This window comes from Copidosoma floridanum, unplaced genomic scaffold (assembly GCF_036245765.1).
Source record: "Copidosoma floridanum isolate Cflo_tuat_1 unplaced genomic scaffold, Cflo_Japanese_pri ptg000006l, whole genome shotgun sequence".
Classification (NCBI taxonomy): Eukaryota; Metazoa; Arthropoda; class Insecta; order Hymenoptera; family Encyrtidae; genus Copidosoma; species Copidosoma floridanum.
The window spans coordinates 16,745,349-16,766,666 of NW_028321883.1; the positions used below are offsets into that span (position 1 = coordinate 16,745,349).

Genomic DNA, 21,318 nt, shown 5'->3' on the forward strand with positions numbered 1-21,318 from the left:
CTCTTGCAAGCCGTTGAACTTTTGCAGATGTCTTTTTTCCTTGTTGTTTCAACGTTCTTTTTTTATATGCTTCTAATAAAAAAAATAAAAAAAAACATTTTTTTTTTATATTTTACAAATAATAAACCCAATATAATATTGGTGATGTAGGACACCTTTCTATTTGGAATTTCAAAACTGGTGATTGTACGTAAGGAGTTTTCTGAGATCCCAAAGAAAAGTGTCCTCGAGGGAGCATGTAATTTATAATTAAAACAAATGTTATCAATGTACAATAATACACTTTTTACTGGAGAATATATAAATATATGTATATATAAATATCTATATTTACACACGTAAATCCGCGAAATACACACATATACGAGAAAGTAAGACAAACAGGCCAATAGTTATTATTTAAATTTTTTAATTCTTACACAACAATAGTGAAAACATACAACTGGTGATATAATTATATTACTTACGTATTAAACAAGAGCTACATACACAATTGCAATAGTTGAATTTTTATAATATATTACACCTATTAAATAAATAATAATTTATCTGCAAGAAAAATAAAATAGTTAAGAGTGAAAATACGCAACAGAAATATTCATAAAAAAATAAAATAAAAATTTTTTTAATTCATTGTAAGAACCAGATATTAAAAAATAGATGAAACTGGACAAAAACATTATTTGTTATCTCTTTGTATTTATGCGTGTGAGAGTACAAGTTGAATTGTATACGTGCTGACATAGTTGTTTAAGAGCGTGCGATGATCAGATTTTTTTTTTAATTAATTGTACAAAGAGCAACGGTGGTGTGGGTAATGAACACGTCTGCGACGACGATAAGGCGCTTTAAGAAATATGATAATTTTCAAGAGCTTAAGGTTGTACAAAGAGACGCAATCATCTTTTTTTTTTTTTTTTTATTTGCTTATACCTTTATTTTACGCTAAGGTGATTAGATAAATCAATGCGACGACAACAGTGAGAAAAAAAAAGTCGTATACAATTCGCTAAAATGAACAGATAATGGAAAAAATATCCAGGCTTTTTTTTTAACGCAATCAAAAAATAGTTTTCTCATTGTTAAATAGTTTATGAAAAAAGTAATAATAAGTGAAATAAAATGAAAACGTGTCTGCTTGTAAATAATGCATGATCTGCGATTTTTCAACAGGATTCTGTGTCCAAAAATAAGAACACAAAAAAAAAATAAATTGTTGAGGATGTGCATCAGAACTGGTAACTCTGTTATACTTTGACCGTATGAAAACTCGAAAAAGTACTTAACAAATTGTAAACATCTGATAATGTACTTTGCGGGCATTCGCGCGTGTCGTCGTTTTGTTATGAATTTCATAGAAATCTGTTAGTTTTTGTCCGAAATAATTAGCGTTAAATAATATTCAATGAAATTTCCGTTATTGCGTTTTGTGTCATTATTAGTAATTTCTGATTTTTTATTACACGCAGTCGTTCAACTATGATTCATACATCTCAAGATTGAAAGTGAGAAGCAAGGAAAATCGCCAACTTTTGGGTACAACAACATTTGGCAAGCGTCTGTTTCTTTTTTTTTTGCATGCAAGGATCTTATAGTAAAAAAAAATGGAAAAAAAAAAAAAATAATAATAAGAAAGGAAGAGATAACAGGGAAGTCGCTCTCGCGCTTATAAAAACGTTCGTACTAGCTTATATTGAAACCTTTTATTTCGAGGAAGAAAATAAAATCAAATGACGTACGATGTGTTTAAACATACTTGAGATGTTTCTTTTTTTTATTTTATCAACTAGTAGTATAGATGCATAGAAAATTAGCGCTTAAATTTAACGAAATTAACTGTAAAATACAGCGCGAGAGTGACTCGAATTTTTAAAGCATTGATGATGAAAATTACACGAGCGATTAAATAATAATCGTAAAAAGGCGAGTAACAATTCCTCACTAAAAATTAAGGCAAAATAAATTATAATGGAAAAATAAGAGTTTTTTCGATGAAAAACAAATCGTCCGAAAAATTGAAATGAATTCTGTATAACTATAAATCTAAAAAAAAAACATATACCTATATTTGGATGTAAACGCGTCTTAAAAAAAAAAATTTTTTTTCAAGGAGAAGTGTCAATCAAGCGTCAATTTTTCTTTTCTTACTTCATTACAAGTAGAAAAAATAATAAGCTCGCGATTTTTTTCTTCTTTAGAGGAAATCCATTCGATGTTGCGTATAGGGAAGGAAATTATAACATCTGAGTATACATTTTGTCGAGGCAAAGGCCGAAGACAGGAAAGAGAGAGAATCGATTTAAAAGAAAAAACTCTGGTTCGAATTCTGTGTGTGCGTTCGGCGAAATAGTGAAGTACGAAATAATGAAACAGGTTTTGTTTAAGATGTATTTGTTGTCGCTAATTGATAGAAAATCGAAAAGAGAGAGAGAGAGAGACAGAAAAATCGTTCAGTCGCGTGAAAATATTTTAAGTCTATGGAAGCGCAAATATATGAAGACGAGGAGGAAGAAGGAGAAGGGTGCTTTTGGCAAACAAATAATCCAGTTGGCTCGAATGATCCGATAAATTGTAAAAGCGTCCTTTGAAAGGAAAAAACAAAAATTAATTTTATTTCGTAACAAATGCTTGTCGCTCATCGATCGCCTTACTTAGACCGTTTGCGCCTATTTTCAACTATTATACATGATATTTTTTTATTGTTTGTATTTGACGATTCATTCAATTGTAGTATCATTAATTTAGCGCTAACGCGATGTACTAGCGTCGTTATCTTGCGAGGCTCCTTGCGATCGATGCCTTTCGAGTGATGTGTTTCACCGACTTCCGAAGGTGTTGAGCGAACGACAAATATTCGACCAACGTTGAAATGAAAGAAAAAAAAAAAAAATTTAACGAACGCAAAGAAGAACTGCGAGAGCCGTTAAGAGAAAAACTCACAAACTGATTCCTCGAATGATTTTAGCCTTCTTCCTTTTCCTTTTCCGAAGCTCTGGCTTTCTCCCTCCAAGCCACGTTCTAGCAACCGTCGATTTGCCAAACGAATTGATAAACAATAAGAAGAAAAACGGTGTAATAAAAGAAAAAGAAGCAAACGAAACATAACCCGGGCATTATGATGCCGAACCACAAGGTCTGTACGTACATTTTCTCAATGACACTGCCATTACTATTCAATTTGTAAAAGAGCCTTCACCTTTTTTTTAACTTTTACACTAACTTTATAGTGAGTTATTTTTATAAATAAATACTCAATAGAAAAGTAATTAAAATGATGGTAAAGGTCGAGTTGACGAGAACAAGAGTAGTGGCGTTGATTGGGAAATTGTACCTACTTTACGCAGAAGAAAAATTATTTTAAAAAATAGCGCAGAAAAAAACAAAAAAACACACACACGCGAAGGACTATTGTGGGAAAGCTGATCGATTTGTAACGTTTTATGTATAACATTCGATTAAGGATTGTGTGCTGCTGTACCTGTATATGTACGACATTTATAAATATGAGTTTATTCATACATACGTATACAAGTACAGTGCAGTCCGCGTGTTAAGATACATTCTCCTTTTTCTACAAAAAATAAATTATTCTAGTTAATAAAAAAAAAAGAGTTTTTTTTTTATGTTTACAATTTCCCAATCCTTCTTGCAGTAAGAATAAAAAGTTGGGGTGCGTAGCTTTTTTGTAAATATTATTCAAGTCGTTTCTTTTATATGATTTGAGCATAGGTTTGATCAATTCTAAAAATTAGTTAGTCTGACATGACATGTTATACTTATATGTATTTATTTTAATACTCATATACAGATAAGAAGTAAATTAATAATTATTACAAAAGATATTTACCAAAAATTTTTTTCTTGCTAATCCTGATAAGTTACCACGTAAAATCATAAAAAATATTTAATTAATTTTTCATAACAACGTCGAATGCACATACTATACTTATCGACAGTACATCTCTATGTGCTCCAACAAGGGTAAATTATTAATTTATGCAGCCCGTGAATATTGAATTCTTGTGTACTGAATCTACTTTATATCTTTGTGTTACTCATTTATTCATTGCCATACACGACAATACACTTACTAATCTTTTTATCAAGTATATTTTTTTAACTTCAATACACTAGCTGTAGCAACGTTGTAATATCATAATCGAGCTTGTGATTTCATTTCAATCACAATTATTATTGTTATTAAAACATTTTAATTACAAGTTACGAATTTGGAGGGATTGAATTATATAATTACCAATAACAAATTGCTGTACATTAAATTAAAAATGTACATACTCTCCTAGAACTTAAATTTTTAAATAACAAATTGTATATTCATATTTATTTAGTAGACAAAATAATTATCACTTTCGTAATTTACAATCACACAACATTTAATTCACGAAATGGATGATAGATTAATCACAATTTCCGCAATCCTGAGCAGTGGTAAGAAAAATTGTTGTAGTAATATCAGGAATCTAAGATATATAATTTTTGCCATTGAAATATATTTCAAATAAATTATGAAAATAAGTTTTGATCAGAGTACAAATAAATTAAATGGTTTTCATTAAACTCTAAATGGATAAAGATTCAATGCACATTTTTTAATATACTTGTTAAAATTAAGAAGCTTAATTTAAAATTTTGAAATGCCAAGAACAACCAAAATAATTTAAAAATATAAGTACGATTCAAAACATCATTCAGGCCAAAATTCATTCGAGCCAAACTTAAATCAACAACAACACACAACGTGATTTCCTGTGCATCCGATAACAACATGAACGGAACATTCTGACGAACAAACATTTTCTACGGAGATGATGTATCTCACCGTATAATTTTGGACAAGATACCACGTGTACTCTATACTGTAGATGATGATACTTAAACAACACCCGAACCCGATATACCATCCAAAAAACTCGCAAAAGTACCAAATCGGCGATACTCTATGTATTTACATGAAAAAAAAAAAAAAAAAAAAAAATCAAAGGAGGGAAGCAAAGCCTCGGTACATTCACATCGAAACATGGCGAGTCGTACAAATAGGAAAGATCAATTGGACCGAACGGCGCTGAGCATGTCGTCGAGCAGTCTCTCGACCCCAATGTCGCCGACCGTTGGCTTGAACAGAAGCTCTTGGAGGGTTCGCCGGCAGAGAGCGCGCGCCGGAGGTAGGAGCATGAGGAGGTGTCCTACACGGCCGGCTCCTCGGTCCGACAGCACCGAGACCGTCTGCTCTTGGAGGGCTGTTATGCGCGCTGCGTCGCACAGGCCTCGGGACTCTGAAATTTTTTAAGATTTTGTAGTTTGTGGTGGTAGGGTGTTGGCTCATTTTTAAAACATTTTTTTATTTTACAACGATTTTTAAATGTAGTTGACGAGTTTTCTCGGGCTGAAGAACTTTTTAAACAAAGACCTTTGCACGTCACTGGGACTTTATAATTTTACTCATTTTTCTAAATTATTAACTTCAATCCGACAAGAAAACTGTTTATTTGTAATTTTTCCCAGAAATCCGAATTTTTGAAAGAAAAATTCGCCATGTCTCGGTAAATGTGATCTTATACTTGTACTTGGCGAATTTTCAAGTGGGGATTCTTAAGATGACTTTTGAGCACTAAACACATCAAAGAATTTTCCCCACAAATTTGCCTATATTCTTTGGAGCATGTAAAAGACAACAATCATCGCCTACAATTACGTAGGCCTCTGAAAAAAATTTTTTTGCGACTTTACGGGATCCCTAACTTAAAAATTGTAGCTCAAGTAGAGTAGGTCAATCATTGGTCAGACCTCAATCACTTATAGGTTAAATAATATTAGAGAGCAAGTTGAAGTTGAAAAAAAATATGCACGTGACTGTATGTAAAAACTGTAACCCTCTGAAACCAGCTATGTATCGTTTGTTTGTTTGTTGGGTACAAAAAAAAAAAAGGAAGAAAAAAAAACAAACCAAAATTCAAAGTCACCTTCAACGCACACGCAAAAAAAAAATTTTCAACAACTAAAATTTAGTAAAAATTCAAAGTGTAATTTTCATTAAAAACCACCTAAAAACAGTAAAACAACAAAGTGTAAGATAGGAACGAAAAAAAAAAATTAATTTTTAAAAAATGCCCTGCAAACCGTGCACCTTCGAGTACTCGAAAGGCAACGGCGTCGGCGTCGCGGAGGCCCTCGGAAACTGGGGATTCTCAAACGAAGTCGCCAGCCCAGGCCACGAGCTCAGCCGCATACAATGCCTCCTGGAGCGAATGGACGCTCTGTAAGACCCCCTGTCTCTGCGTAACCTCCAAACTCACCCCCCCCCCTCCCCCAACCCAACCCTCAAAACCATTGTTTCAGCCGCGAGCCAACAAAGTGCCCCGCACCGTCACCCGCGAAGAAAAATCCCTGCTGCCCGGCATCCGCACCCAAACGAAGCCCCCAGCGCTCCTGCCCGAAAAAGCTGTCCCCCCTGATCATTCACGGCTCCGTCGCGGATAGAATACCCACGTCCGACAAGCGCCTCGCGCGCCAGGACGCCCGCCAGCCTCTTCTCGGGCGGTCCTACTTTGTGCAGAGGGTAACCGGTTTATTTGAGCTTCATCGCGCAAAGCCATTGTCCAAAACACTCACTGTTTATCCTTTATTTTATTTATTTAAAAAAAATTTTTTTTAGAATGACAATTGGTACAAGCTCGGGCCGCTGTGCTGTCCACAGCCGTGCTGTCCAGCACCGTACTGTCCACAGCCCCAACAATTGTACTGCTATACCGGCTGCTGCATGTGACACTCACCGCCTTTGAAGAGCACGATGGCCTTCAGACAGGCGTACTCGGAGTGGTCGATCCTTAGGATGGCGCACCTAGCGAGGAGCTCGCGTAGTCGCCTTGCCTCGTCGCTGAGGGCTTGCTTTCGCTCGGCAGGTAGACTGGCCGGGACCAGCTGTGACTCCTCGACCGGGAAGTTCCATTGGGCAGCCGTTAGGACGAAGAGCTCGCACCAGGATTCCTCGAGCAGGATCGCTTGGTCTCTGTAGGGGAGCTGTGGATTTTTTTTTTTTTTTAAACAAGATTTTTCTTTGCAGTATGAAATTTGTGTGTGGGTGCGCATGTGTGTGCTTTTTTTCTCTTTTTGGTAGTTTTTGAGCGTAGGTCTGTCTACGTTTGACTGTAAGTACGATCTTTGATGCTTGCGTGAAAAATACTGTAATAAAAAAAATTAAATTTCTTTGCATGCTTTTATGGAGTAGTTAAATATATTTAAAAACATTTTATCAAGAGTTTTAACGATATTTGACGGAGTATTTTATACTTTATGAGATAGAGGAGCGTTTTTTTTTTTTTTGCTAACTTCTTGGAAATCGTTTCGACAAAATTAACTCGTTATGTTAATGGATGTTTGTAACGTAAGGCGGGTACTAACGACACAATTTTTTAAGTAGTCATTTTAGTAAGATAAAATGCCCCATATGTACTGGTACGTAGCAAAAATCATTGTTTGTAGAAGACCAGCAAGCAAAGAAAATCGAAATTCGTTGGAAAGTATATAATAACCACGAAAACTAGCAATCGTTTGAAAAAAATATTTCTCCAAAACTCTTTCGGATTCAAGAAAAACTTTCTATTCGTGTCGTGGCCATAATGAGATTCTTATAAATTTGTATAAGTGAAATACTACAAAGCACAGTTCAATGGATTTCTAAGCTTAATTTTTAGAGTGAAAATTGATGGCACAATCTCTATGGGGAGACAAATATTGTTAGTAGGTTTCTCAGTGTAGAAAAAAAATGTAAATAAATGACAAAGCAAAAATAGTGCCTAACCATCAAGACAAAGAAATTTAAAATGTGATCGCAAGTTACTTACTTAATTTTTTTTTTTTTTTTTTTTTGTATAATGTACATGTAAAAACATATAATAAATATAAAAATTGGATAACCCTACTATTATAGGTATTTTCAACGTGTGGATTAAATTTGTTCTCTAACATCACAATACGGGGCATTTTACTGTTTTAGCTCGTGGTAAAAAGGGGTAAGGATAATGAAAAAGTACTATTTTTTACCTGCAAGAAGGACGAAATACTGCGGGGCCACTTTACGGCCAAAAACAGTAATTTGGCAGCAAATTCGTAGACGTTTTCCGCCGGCAAGAGTGAAAAATTTGCAGCCTGGTGCTCAGCGACGGAAGCACAAATTAAGGGTGTCACCAAGCGACCGGACTCACGATCTTCTGTAATTACTAATTTGATTAAAATTCTTTCTTACTGTCGAACACATTTATCTTAATATCACCAACAAAATCCACACGCGTTACTTCTATGAACAAGGATTGAAGCATCCGAGGGATCAATCAAGGGTACATTCATCGAAAAGTTTCATCACCAATGCTGATCATGACATTATTTTTTTTAATTTACTGAGCCAATTTTTCCATATTCTCATGGACTTCTATTTAAGAGTTTTTACTGCATACGCTCTGACGAAATTGTAAAATCATGTTAATTTTAAAAAATTTCAAGTTGTGGAGGATGCAAATTGTCGTCATAAAAAAAAATCACATTTGCTTCATTCATTACAATATATAATAGGTGATTCACGGAAGGGATATTTTTTTCCCCAAACCAGCACCCAAAAATGTTCCAGCAAAAGTCAGAAAAGACCCTCAGCAAGGGAGTAAAATAGCACAAGAGACGGAAAAAGTTAGCAAACCTTTTTTAAATTGTATCCTATCGTTAGCCGCGGCGGCGGCCTCCTCGGAGCTGGTCACCTCGTCCTCCTTGCCAGCCGAAGTCGACAGGGGCCGCTCGACAAGTGCCGGTCTGGACATAAAGTGCGCAGCTGTCGTCAAACGGAGCAAGTCCCCGGTGCCTGTGAAAAGTTAATCGTAAAACATGCAGGGCTCGTGATTCGAAATCAATAGACGCGGCGTAGAGTGAACTTCTCGCCATCAATCATCAAGTTTCCCTATACGCACACTTGCGTTCGAAAGTGTAGTTTGGAAGGTAAGTTGGATACTCACTCTCGGGTATGGGTGGAAAGGCCGGCAGGGCTGGTTTGAAGGAGAAAAAGGCCGGGTAGAGCAGGGGGTGGTACGGCGCAGTAGCTGCCCCGTGGTACACGTGGCTGACCGGTGGGTAGAGGGCGGTGCTCGGCGATGGCTGTTGTTGTTGGTGCTGCTGTTGCGGCTGGTGGTGGTGGTGGTGCTGATGGTGGTGTTGTACCTTCCTCGTGGCTGCCATCGCCGCCATCGCGGCGCTCGTATTTCGGGGCGCTCGCTCGTGCTGTACCGCTGTGTTGGATTTTTGTAATTTTATTATTGACGAGGAAATCTGGCATGGTGTTTATCGACATTGAGAGGCGGAAAAAAGAGCATTTTCGTATTATCTGGATGGAAAAGTTCCAAACTTAATTGTTTCCAAAATAGTTCTACTATCGTATATCATAAAAATAGATTTTTTCCATTTTAAACCACCCGGATATTATATCATTTTTTGTCAACATCAGTCATACTCCTAGTTCTCCTGGATAGGTTTTAATAAGTTAGAGCTTGAAATTTTTATTTCCTTACCCTCAAAGTGACTTGAGAAAAAAAATTATGTGTTATTTATCGTAACGATTTTTTAATTCTTGAAAGATCAAATTTTGTACATTAAAAAAAAAAAGTTTTATTTAATTCTCACAATTATTTTACTTTATGGAGCATACAAATTGTTTTTAATTTTATTTTAAATTATTTTAATACGTTTTTTGCTTTAGTATTTATTTTATTTCTATTTTGTTTTATTCCATTTTTTTTTTAATACCAAAATAAAACTTTTCTTTGATTAGTCATAACTCAGGATCGAATTGACATAGTTTATTAACGGAAGGGCTGACAATTTTTATTTTAATATGATTATATAGTAGCTAGTAGCTTAGAAATATAAATGTATTTTTTTTTTTTTTAATTTTTTTTTTTTTTTTTATAATTGTCAGGATTTTAAAACGATTTTTTGGTTATTACCAAGGGTTTATTAAAATTTGTGAGTAAAAAAAATTTTAATTAAATATGATAGAGCATGAAAATAGATTTATTTTGCATGTAATATATTTTTTCATTTATTAACGAACTACTACGTTTTTTTAAAAATTAGTTATATTTTAGAAATGATTATTTCAATAATTTGTTGTTCAAAATCTTCGTTTTATTTATTATTACTACATCCTAAAAAATAAATGTAGTATTTTCTCCTTAGTAAGGATTTTGCAATGATTTTCTTAGTCTTACAAAACTATTACCTATTTTGTTTTCTCATTTTTATACTGATAAAAATCTGAATATTTCGTCATGTGCTATAGACGGCTTCTAATTGTTGAACTACAATTAAAAATTTAATCAATAATTTAATCAATGATAAAAGGTGCAGGAGAATAGCTGTCCTTAAAAAAAAGCATAATTTTAATTGAAAATCAAACAACTATTTTTAGTACATAGCACCGTATTCCTGTTTATATTTTTTTCTATAATTTAAAAAAATGTCTGTGTCTTAACATCTATTTTTTGACCAACTAATAAGTTATTCTTAAAATAAAAATCACAAAATTAAAAGTTAAAATTTTACATTAAATTAACTGGACAAGTATAAAAAAAGTTTAATATTTTTTACAACAAAATGTACAAGAATGGATCTTAAGAAAGCTTTGTGCTAATTTTATAAGCAGTGGTTTTTAAATTCAACCGAACAAATATATTTTTACGATATCATTAAAATTGGACTAAAATAAAGAATTTGTTGTTACGAAGGGTATTATTTTTTACACACAATGTTTGTAAAAATATTCAGGAGAAAAATTAAAAGAAATCATTCAATCAGAATAAAATTAAGAAAAATTACAAGAAATAAAAATTCTGCATACGAATGTCACAATATTAAATCAAATATTAATTTAAAATTGCGTTAAAATCAAGGTGATTAATTTTTTTAATGACCGAGGGATGTAACTAATTTGTATTTCTATTCTTGATTTATTCGTGGTAAGCAATTTATTTTACTTCATTTTTGTTAAAAAAATAAATAACGAAGCAATGTTATTGCAAATGCCACAGAAAAAAGTCCTTTGCACCACGATCAGCAGGTAAAACGTTGCAAGCATAACTAAGTACACTGTCAAAAAAATTTCAAACTCTTCTGGGTATGTCGTAAACTCTCCACAGTGTTTTCACACACATACCTATCACCACCACTGTAAATTAGAGCCACTTGCCTCATCATTTGCAGACCATCATTGAAAAATCCACATCCCCTGTCCATACATTTACCACCCAGCATATCCCTTCTCGTGATTTGCCCTCGCAATCGACACAACAGTGGCACACCTAATGTCGGCACTTGGTTGCTCAGCGCTAATTGATATCTCGACGCAATCAAGTGTTTACTCGGCCTCCCCTTTTTTCCACCGCGGTAATAGCTGTTCTCTTTTTCTTCATGTTTACGCAGAAGCTGAGCCGCTGCCGTGCCACTGACACTTGGAGCCGGTATATACTTATGCGTCTTCTCTGATAGATATCCTCGAATTTCATTCAGACATTGTATAGGGGGATCGTGGTAGCCGAGGCGTCCACTTTCGAGGGACTCAAGCACTGAGTGTTTGCTCTAGTCGCGGATGGATGTATAATATATATACGCACGGGGAAGGGGGAGTATAATATTATGTACCCGGTGCACACTACGTTAGTATTGTAATGCATAGGGATTTCTATGGATGTGTTAGTATGTTTTTGTACCTAAGTGCAATTTGAGTGCGCGTGACGCGATGTGTGTTGGTATACTTCACTTTGAGATGGGGTATGACGAGGTTCGATATCACGCGATCGGAGATTTTTCTATAACTATATACTGCACCGGTATCTCTTCAATTCCTTTGTTTTCTAGCGATTTTATTAAAATTTTTGCTACACATCGATTATTTATTAATTTTTTAAATTTTCTAATCACGGTATTTCAATAATTTTACTTTAGTCAGCGATCAGTTGATCGGGTTTTCTCATAGATCTAAAATACTGCCTGGCATAAATGCGTATTAGTATTGATTGGTATCTATAAAATTGATGCTTCGCAAACACAGACATATACCCAGTAAGTCGACCAGGGACTGTGTCTCTAGATGAGTTTGTGTTGTTTCATTTGGAGGAACGTATGGTATATTTCTGTTTTCTCGTGTACAAGCAAGCAATATTTTTCACGTTCTCCAAATCATTCTGGTTACATCAACGGTGTGTCATATATCGTGTCATTGCCAACTAGTATACTTACGACAAAAACTCAACTTCCCTCAAAGTGACTCACAGGATGATCCTGTGCCTTAGACTTCAAATAAATTTTTTGGCATTTCATTTTCTTTTTTAATACTTTTGAATTACAATTTTCATCAATGAAATTCTCATTTAGACGTTACTACATTCAAAGATAAGCTGAGCCAAGGCTTAATGAACGCGCATAGTCAGGATCATCATAATGTCATAAATGATATCTCTTTGGCTGTTAGTTGAGGAATGCGTAGAAATTTTAAAATACGTGCCTGATAGTAAAAGCAGAGCATTTAGTCTTTGTCCGTTGACTGTATCGATCGGTCGTTTCTTGTGGACGCGTACAGTTAATAACTTTGAGTATTGCTCGTTAAGATTACTAGGAATATTTCACAATAGCAAGTGCTTGTGTATGTACTTTACATAGTCATTTCAAATATAACTGCTACTTCAAGAGGGTGCTCGTAATATCAGAGTGACAGGAAAAATCCCTGTTGGATCATAGAGTTCAGCTTTTTTTAAGGTAAATCTGTAAACGAAATAATTTGTAATAAAAAATAATAATTTTAACTATGAATTCATCAACAAAAATATACTTGAATCAGGTATTTCGAAACTTGGTATCTTTATTAACGTGGCTGATTCGAATTAATACAAATAATTATATCAACCTAAAAAAATTTGTAACTTTTAGTTGTACAATACTTTTCGTTGCTTTTTCGAAACCGGTAGGTCAACCATTTTAGACAGAAAATTTTTTGAAAAGTGTTCGTATTAACGTTGACTCTTATGTAAATCTTTTTTTAGGGTCTTACAAGTTATTTATAATTTTATATAGTTTAATATGCAAAACTGTATTATATTGTATTTTACGTAAAGAATGGATTCTTCACATAAAAATTTATAGAAAACTCAGCAATTATAAAAGTAGAATTTTCTTTCTAACCTCTTGTGACATCATCCTCAGTGTAATTCAAATAACTTTTGAGAAATACAAGATGAGATAAAGAAAACAATAATGTACTAAAAAAAAGTTTTCAGTCCACGGCAAAGACATTATTAATTATTGATAACTATTGCTCAAAAATATATTTTATGCATTTTTGTTAGTTTCATATTTACGTTTACTGCATGAACAAAATTAAATACATGAGCCACCTTAATGACAGAGATAGTATAGGTAAAATTTCATTTATTACGACATAACGTTAAGAAAAAGAAAATTATACAACTTTAAGAGTATGCCTGTATAGTGTATCATTTGCAAATACCTTAATTAAGTATATACTCATTCTTGGATATAACAAGTCGTATAAACGTATACATATATAATAATACTAAAGTGAGAATATCTTACATGTTCTTAGATATATCATAAATCAATTGATAAACGAATTAGGCGTATGTAAATGTATGGAAACTTTTTTTGAAATTGTTGACAAAGTTTGATTTTTTTTGTTAACAGCTCAAAGACAATTTGAACAAATGGTCGTTGTTGCAAAGTGTCAGATCCATCAAAGAAAACAACGACAGTCGAACTAATAAGAAAATCCGTGGCTAGCCCACATCAGCAAGTGCTAAACTTCTACAAGTCAGCGATCACCGAAAATGGACAACCACATGGAGATACAACACCTCAATGACACGAAAAATTATCCCCATCATTGCACCAAATGTGACAAAGAATTTTTGACCCCCAGGAGTCTTTCGAGGCACATGCTCTCCCACACGAAAGCTGTCAACAAGTGCTTGGTGTGCCAGAAATGTTTTTGCCGAGTCGACGTTCTTGCGAAGCACATGCAAACTCACAAAAAAGAGCGCCTTTATCAATGCTCCATGTGCCCGAAAGCTTACTGTCACAAGTATCAACTGAGACTGCACACTTACGTCCATAAAGACAAGACTTCGTACTGTTGTTCCGTGTGCACACGAACTTTTCTCAAAAGCGGCGATCTCGTAGTTCACATGCACACCCATACCGGTCAGCGGCCATTCAGCTGTGAGGCGTGCCGAAAAAAAATGATCAGCTCCAACCACCGGACAAGGCACGTGTGCGTCCACTCGAAACCGAGGATCCACCGGTGCACCGTGTGCGACAAAATTTTCCTCCGATCCGAAGATCTTCTATCGCATTTGCGGTGCGAAGCTGTTTCAATGCTCCAAAATCAATTGGTTGTGTGCAAGTTAAGACAAGCGTAAGGTTCAAATTTAAAAGTATCCAAATGATGGAACGGAAGAGGGATCAATGTTGGGTAGTTTTTCATCCGAGTAGTAAGAGTTCCGTCTAGTAAATGATGTTTGACAGAAGTTGCCTTTAATCACTGCGATTTTTCACCATTGTAAAAATAGTGAAACATAGTTGAAGAGCATTTTGATGTGAGAAACTTTATGAAGCAATAGGACGAGTTTAACATCCTGAATTTAAGTTGAGTACTGCCATATAATGCGATTAATCCATTACTTTGTTTTTTTGATTTTTAGAATTTTCCAGTAAAGTAATAGGATTTGTCGATTAATTTATGATAGTAAGACATATTACAATACATGTTTTTTTTTTTTGTTTTTTTTTTTTATGCACGTAGTTTTAAGACTTAATTCATGTCTACCGAATAAGAGAAAAATTCGTATAGACAAAATACGTTTTTCCATAATAATATATAAAATTTATTTTACCGCTTTATTTTGACTTTTCAATAAAACATAGTTATGAAATCATATTTATTTTTTAAATTGTAAGCCAAAGAGAAATACTCAAACAATTGTAATTAACCACAGATTTTATGAATAAGACTATAGATATCAAAGTACAGATTAGAATTTTCGAATGGATCTATTTTGATCTACTCGTTGTAGTTACACATTTGTACACTTATGATATTTTAATTAATAAACTCAAACGTTTATATATAGTTACAAATGCAATTTACTCGTTTATCTGTTGGTCAAAAAGTGTTTTGAGAATTTTTTGGAAAAAATCGAAATGTAAGGTTAAAGTTATTCTATTGATAATGGTATCAAATAATCTTAACAATTCCTTTGAACATTATAGCTTATGCATCTTTTAGACTTACAAGATAAAATTTCGAAAAAAATGTCATTGTTTTAGAAATTGAATATTATAAGCTTAATAATTATATGCGCTTGTAATATTTTTTCTATGTAAATGTAAAATAAAATGCAAATTTAAAATTAATTATAAAATATTTTTATTTCTCAAATAAAAGACAAGATTGTTATTACATTTTTTAATTATATAAAGACTAATAATTAAAAAAAAATATTACATAACAAACAAAAATGACACAACATTTACGAGATGCCCTTGGTTTTCTTAAAACACATCTTCAGTTTAAAATTCTCCGTGACCTTACGATTCACTCAAAAATAAGCAAATAGTATCTATAAAAGCTCTATTTTATAAATCTGTAGTAATCAGGTTACAAATAAACGTTAAATATTGTAACACCATAAATTGATTATGACTATAATCCAAATAACCCAACAGACTATAAAGTCTGTTTTTTTTTTTTTTTTTCTCTAGTCTATTGCTGCAATTTTTAATTTAAAGCTTATTACTTTTACAATTTAATATTTACTTTTACAATCACTAAAAAATATCCTTTTTATTTTAATTTTCTAGTTTTCTCCAGTAAAAGTAATAAAAATCCACCTATCCAACTTCCTAAAACAAGAAAAAGCAGAGGCAGAACATCCAATATTTCGACAGAGATCCAGTAATTTTTCTCCTATAAATAATATAGAGAGGTCAGTAATGTTAACCTTCAAATTACTGTGTATGAGAAAGGAACTGACCATATCTGGTTGAAAAAACAATTCAGCAACCATAGCTCTTTGAATGACACCGCTATCTCTCATCAAGTTGATGCTGTTGATAAAACACGAGCTTTCATTGTTAAAAATATCAATTGAAAATAACATTGCATTCATCCAATTTTATTTAAGATTAGTTTAACGAACATACTTGTAATCAATTATACCCCGGAATGGGCTTCCTCGCGGCACAGCCATTGCAAATGTAACCCGAATCATCGGATCTGAGGGTTCTATGTCACAGGAAATTTTGTGTTTCAACATCGCAACGGCCATATCTATGGTCCCAAATGCGTATTTGTTTTTCGAACATATCATGTTAAGGCCTTCGAAATAGTTCTGGGGTAAATTATGGTCTTCGTCGAGAAACTCGTTAAATATTGTTTGTATAGTCTTGTCTGGTGCACTCTACGGTGGAATGAGAAACAATCATTTAATTAAAATATACGTATACGTGGTAACTACAAATTATACATCAAGTATCATGGATCTTATAAAATTATTCCTCTATAGTTATAGCAATTCAACATGCGTGGAGTAAATCTGAATTTACTACTATTAACTATTTGTGAAATCGATTATATAGGTTAGGTTATATTAAGTTGGGTTAGGTAAGACCTCAAGAAATCTGTACTCTGCAGAATTCGATATCACGCCCAACGTGTAAGATCCATCCTCTATCAAGCCTTCCATTGACCGAAAAGGAGTGTCATACTCTTTAACTGACAAGAAGCTGATAAGGGCAGCTGAATAGGATGCCATAATAACGACACCCGTGATATGTACGGTCCAATTGATTATTCGTACCGAATCGACTTTTACGGAGTTATAACCTGCAAGACATCAACAGTTATTTCATCATTTGTAGTTGATGTTTTCATCATCGCAATTATCATTGTTATTACCTTGGATGCATAATGATCCAAACATGTGGAAAAGTGTGTTAGTAAACAAACAGTTCTCGACCTCTTTATCCTGGATGGTTATCCACTTTGACAATATGTTGCAGCTGAGCACAGCGAATCCACTCGTAAATATCAAGATTACTATGAGATTGGCCCAAATCCCAGATGAAAAAGGGCTGATAAATGAAGTCCAGTTAATAGCCGGACCACGAGGTCTCTTGATGAAAATCCGGATTCTACGGATGATATTCGACTTCACTGAGTGACGTAGCTTTTCTTTTTATACATCAACCAAGTGTAACAGCATATACTTACATGGAAGAAAAAATTGGAATAGTAAACTCGATTGCATTCATCCTTTCGTTGGTGATTATCAATCCAACAGCCGCGAGATCAATTTCGTTTCTGTCGAGTAAGCCAATGACTCCGGTCCACGAATTGTTCGACTGTAGCAAGCCCTTATGGTCGCTTTCGATGTATCTCATACTGCGTGAGAGATTTTTGTAAAATTTAATTTAGTTAACATGACATTCAAAAAGGCACAATTTACGGCTTTGATGGAATTGCTTACGTGCAATTTAAGTTACTTTGGAGGTTTCTGATGACTGTTCCTAAGATACCTTCGATGCCTATCATTTTTCCATGGGCGTCTCTCTGAATTACAGAGATGGGTGGATCCTCCAACAAAGCAAATAATAAAAAATTTAATCGTTAAATATCGATAGCGTATCATTTAGTCAGTCTCTGATTGGCAAATACTTTGATTGAAGAGACTCGAATCAGTTCTCCGAAAAGATTATTTCTGCGCTGATATTTAGTCCGATTGGTTACCCTCAGTCCTTTTTCCTCGTCCCAAGTTCCCAAATGGTTCATTACCAGTTTTTGATTCTTGGCAATGTTATAAACTTCACTGAGTTTCAAGCTTTTACTATCTCGGATTTCCTGTACTACAATTAACTGAGTATTTAGAGGCACGAAAATTCCAGAGAAAAATGACGTGACGTCTGTTGTTTTGCCGAAAAAAAATATCCAATCGGTCCAACTTGTCGAAATGCAGGGAGATGTCTCCTAAGTACACGAATCATATTAATAGAAATAAAATAAGTAATTACGACAATGTTGCTGATACACTCGCACACTGTCTCAAAAAATGTATTACATTCGTGAGATCTACTGCCAATCGTAATCTTATAAGTACTGATCACTATTTCAGTAACATGTACGCTTCCACACTTAATCGAGCAAACACATGTACAAAACCTTGCGATATTTACATTTAAAAATTGTTGTCTCGTTTCTTCAGAATCAGACATCACTACGAATAATGGATTTATAAACGTAAGGCTGCCATTCATAATCTGAAAGGAAAAGGCATAAGATGAATAAATTTGTGTTTTTTTCTGTATTACGTATGATATTAAACATTGTCAAATTATATTTTGTGTTTTTAAAAAGTTTGCTTTGAATTCTATGGATTAAAAAAAAAACTAGTTGTTACATTTCACACTAATGAAAAAATCATTATTTCGAAAGTTCTTACTTTTTCTTTAAAAGTCTTACTAGTGTATGCAAACGTGCGGATGTGAAGTTTTGCAAAGTAGACTAGAATTGACAAGATTTGCTCAGATTTCTTGAGACCTTTAAGAACATTTATAATAATTGCAATAGCTCCAATAGTTGTCATGACATTAATAATAATATTGGTATTAATAATAATATGACGTATCTAAATACAAGACTATATATTCAATATACATTTTTTATACTTACTAGATGATGAATTAGGATTTTCATCAGTGTATAAAAATATAATACACGTGTTGTTGAAGATGTATTTAATATCTTTCACTACTTGTTTGTAAATATGTGGCTCCAAAACTAGTTCAACACAAACACTATGTTTTGAGTAAGCAATAAGCAGTGCAGTTATTATTACGAGTAAAAATTCTAATGAGAAGCTGCATTGTTTTGCCATAATTTTATCTTGAAGTGTCAGAATCGTATTTTACTACTTTTGTCAGTATGTTTAGGGAAGTGTGACAAATGATTTAAAAAATTTTTTTAAATATGACTGTAGCGCCGACATTACTGTGGTCGCTATAACAATATGAGTACTGCAACGAAAGACCGGATCAAGTGCAACGATAAAACGAGCTGCAGTATAATTATTAGCCGTATAATAATTCATTCGTGTATTTCACTATATTATTTAGTCTTTTACTCTATTTCAACATAATAATTATTATATTGTTATCTCAAAAAAAAAAAAAAATCAAGCATTTCTGTAACTAAATAACTTTGATGATATCAATTCTTGACACTTAGTTTATTGAATTTATTTATATTTTTACTATATCTTAAAAATATTTTTGTGAACAAATATTTTGGTAAAATATTTTTCACTTTATAAGCACTTTTTTTGCGTCTTCCATACTAATGCTTGCATTTGAGACGTATTAATACTATCCTGTAATTCTAGAGGAAATGATCAAACGAGTTGATAATGATGATTTTCATATTTAATAATATAATGATACAATACATACGTATAATATATTATGATATTCATAATGATCTCAAAAGAGGTAACTTTCGTAAAATAAAAAGAAAAAAAAGATTTTAACATAACCTTAAACACACCACAATCTCAAAAAGTTTAAAACATTGACTCTTTATCTAACTGAATTTAAGATTGTAAACTTAAACTTTCCTCAATCTGAGCAGTTTTACCCAATACCCTGTTACTCTAAATAAAAAACCTTAAATCCAACAGTTGTCAACCTTACCAAAAAATACCCTCAATAATTAATCAATTAAGCTTCTGTACAGCTTTCTATAAACACTTTTCTGTACAGATTAATAAGCTTATTAACTCAGTAATCTATTTTGTACTCTTCAAACTTTGTAGTGCTTTGAAAATCAGTTATTTAATTTGATATCTTTATGGTATAACCTTCAATTTATACACGTATTTATTCATGAAATATATAGCTTTCCCACCTTAAAATATAGCGTAGAGTAAAGATTTTTAAGATAACAAATTTTTCATTTACTTAGCCATTTAGTTTATAGATTAAAGTTTATGGGTTTATACTATTTCTTTAGATAACATTGTTGGTAGGACTTGACTACCAGAACTTTTTTTAAGGTAGTCTTTAAGTTTTTAATTATTTTATTTTAAGACAGCTAGTTAATGTATTTTTTGCAGAGTAAGAAAGTTAAAATAATGATAATGGAAGAGTTGATTTTAAGGGTCACAAATCAAACGAGATTAGGAATTCTCGTATTTTGAAGTTAAGGTTAAGATATACTTATTATTAGGCTTAATTGAAAATTTTTACTAATTTCTTCAAAACTAGTGTAACAAATGTAAGTTAGTATTGATAATTAGAGATCTTATGTAATTTAAAACCATCAACAAAATTATAGCTCTCTCCACCTATCTCCTAAACCATCTCCAAAAACTTTTCAAGTAATCGAAGTATTTAATTTAAATCGAAATTATAACTCAAAATCGAAATCGTTCTTTTTTCCAATTTTACTTGAAAATGTACATGGTTATAATTTAACGCATCATTAGGTTTTACAAGTGAAAAATTGAACACTCACCATCTCTTTTCATGTTAACTTGCAAGCACTTTGTGAAGCGACAAGCTTGGCATTGATTTCGACGGGAAACATCGACGACGCACTGTCCGGCTTCTTTGCACACATAATCTAAATTTCTACGAAGGGAAAAGAAAAAAAAAACCATTAAAAAAAAAAAAAAATTAAACCCTAGAAATATCAATGTATGTCAGAAAAACAAATTGATGTCACAAGCGACGAGTAAAAGATCATATTTTAACACCATGGAATACATATTTTCTGTTGCAACAAAAGCACACGGTCACTCGACGAACTTGGTATGGATGTGACATTTTTTTTTCTTCTTTTTTTCGTAGATAAATAATGAAAACACAATTACCTCGCATACCTCCGGATCGAGCGTTTGAAAAAGCCACGGCAGCCGTCGCAACTCGACACTCCGTAGTGCTTTCCGGAAGCCTTGTCGCCGCACACTTTGCATAAACTTTCTCCCCTACTGTTCTCTTCCATCATAAATAATCAAAGCTATATCAGGCTGATGATGGAGCTCCTTGTTTCTGACCCTTTTTTTCAACGACTCTACTGCAACTTGTTTGCAGCGAATCGTTTCAATGGCTGTAATAAAAAAAATGATGGGTGTGGATTTTATTTTTAATTGCTTACATCTTGCATTGAATAAAATAATTAAAGAGTTTCATGTGTTGAAAAAG

At 33.2% G+C, this 21,318-nt stretch overlaps 2 protein-coding genes across 2 annotated transcripts; one reads left to right on the forward strand and one right to left on the reverse strand.

The window, feature by feature from the left end:
- Positions 1-5,064: 5,064 nt before the first annotated feature.
- LOC106639965 (nuclear receptor subfamily 2 group E member 1) lies at positions 5,065-21,118 on the reverse strand. Its single transcript, XM_089598625.1, has 7 exons — positions 20,988-21,118; positions 20,630-20,745; positions 9,018-9,287; positions 8,708-8,866; positions 8,062-8,228; positions 6,792-7,038; positions 5,065-5,294 (listed from the first exon to the last, which is right to left on the reverse strand). The coding sequence occupies exons 1-7, from the start codon at positions 21,116-21,118 to the stop codon at positions 5,065-5,067; spliced, it is 1,320 nt and encodes a 439-aa protein (XP_089454751.1).
- LOC149375558 (uncharacterized) lies at positions 12,748-14,715 on the forward strand. The gene is made up of 2 exons (XM_089598635.1): positions 12,748-12,807; positions 13,750-14,715. Exon 2 carries the CDS (start codon positions 13,893-13,895, stop codon positions 14,481-14,483), a length of 591 nt encoding a protein of 196 aa, XP_089454761.1. The 5' UTR covers positions 12,748-12,807; positions 13,750-13,892; the 3' UTR covers positions 14,484-14,715.
- Positions 21,119-21,318: the final 200 nt, after the last annotated feature.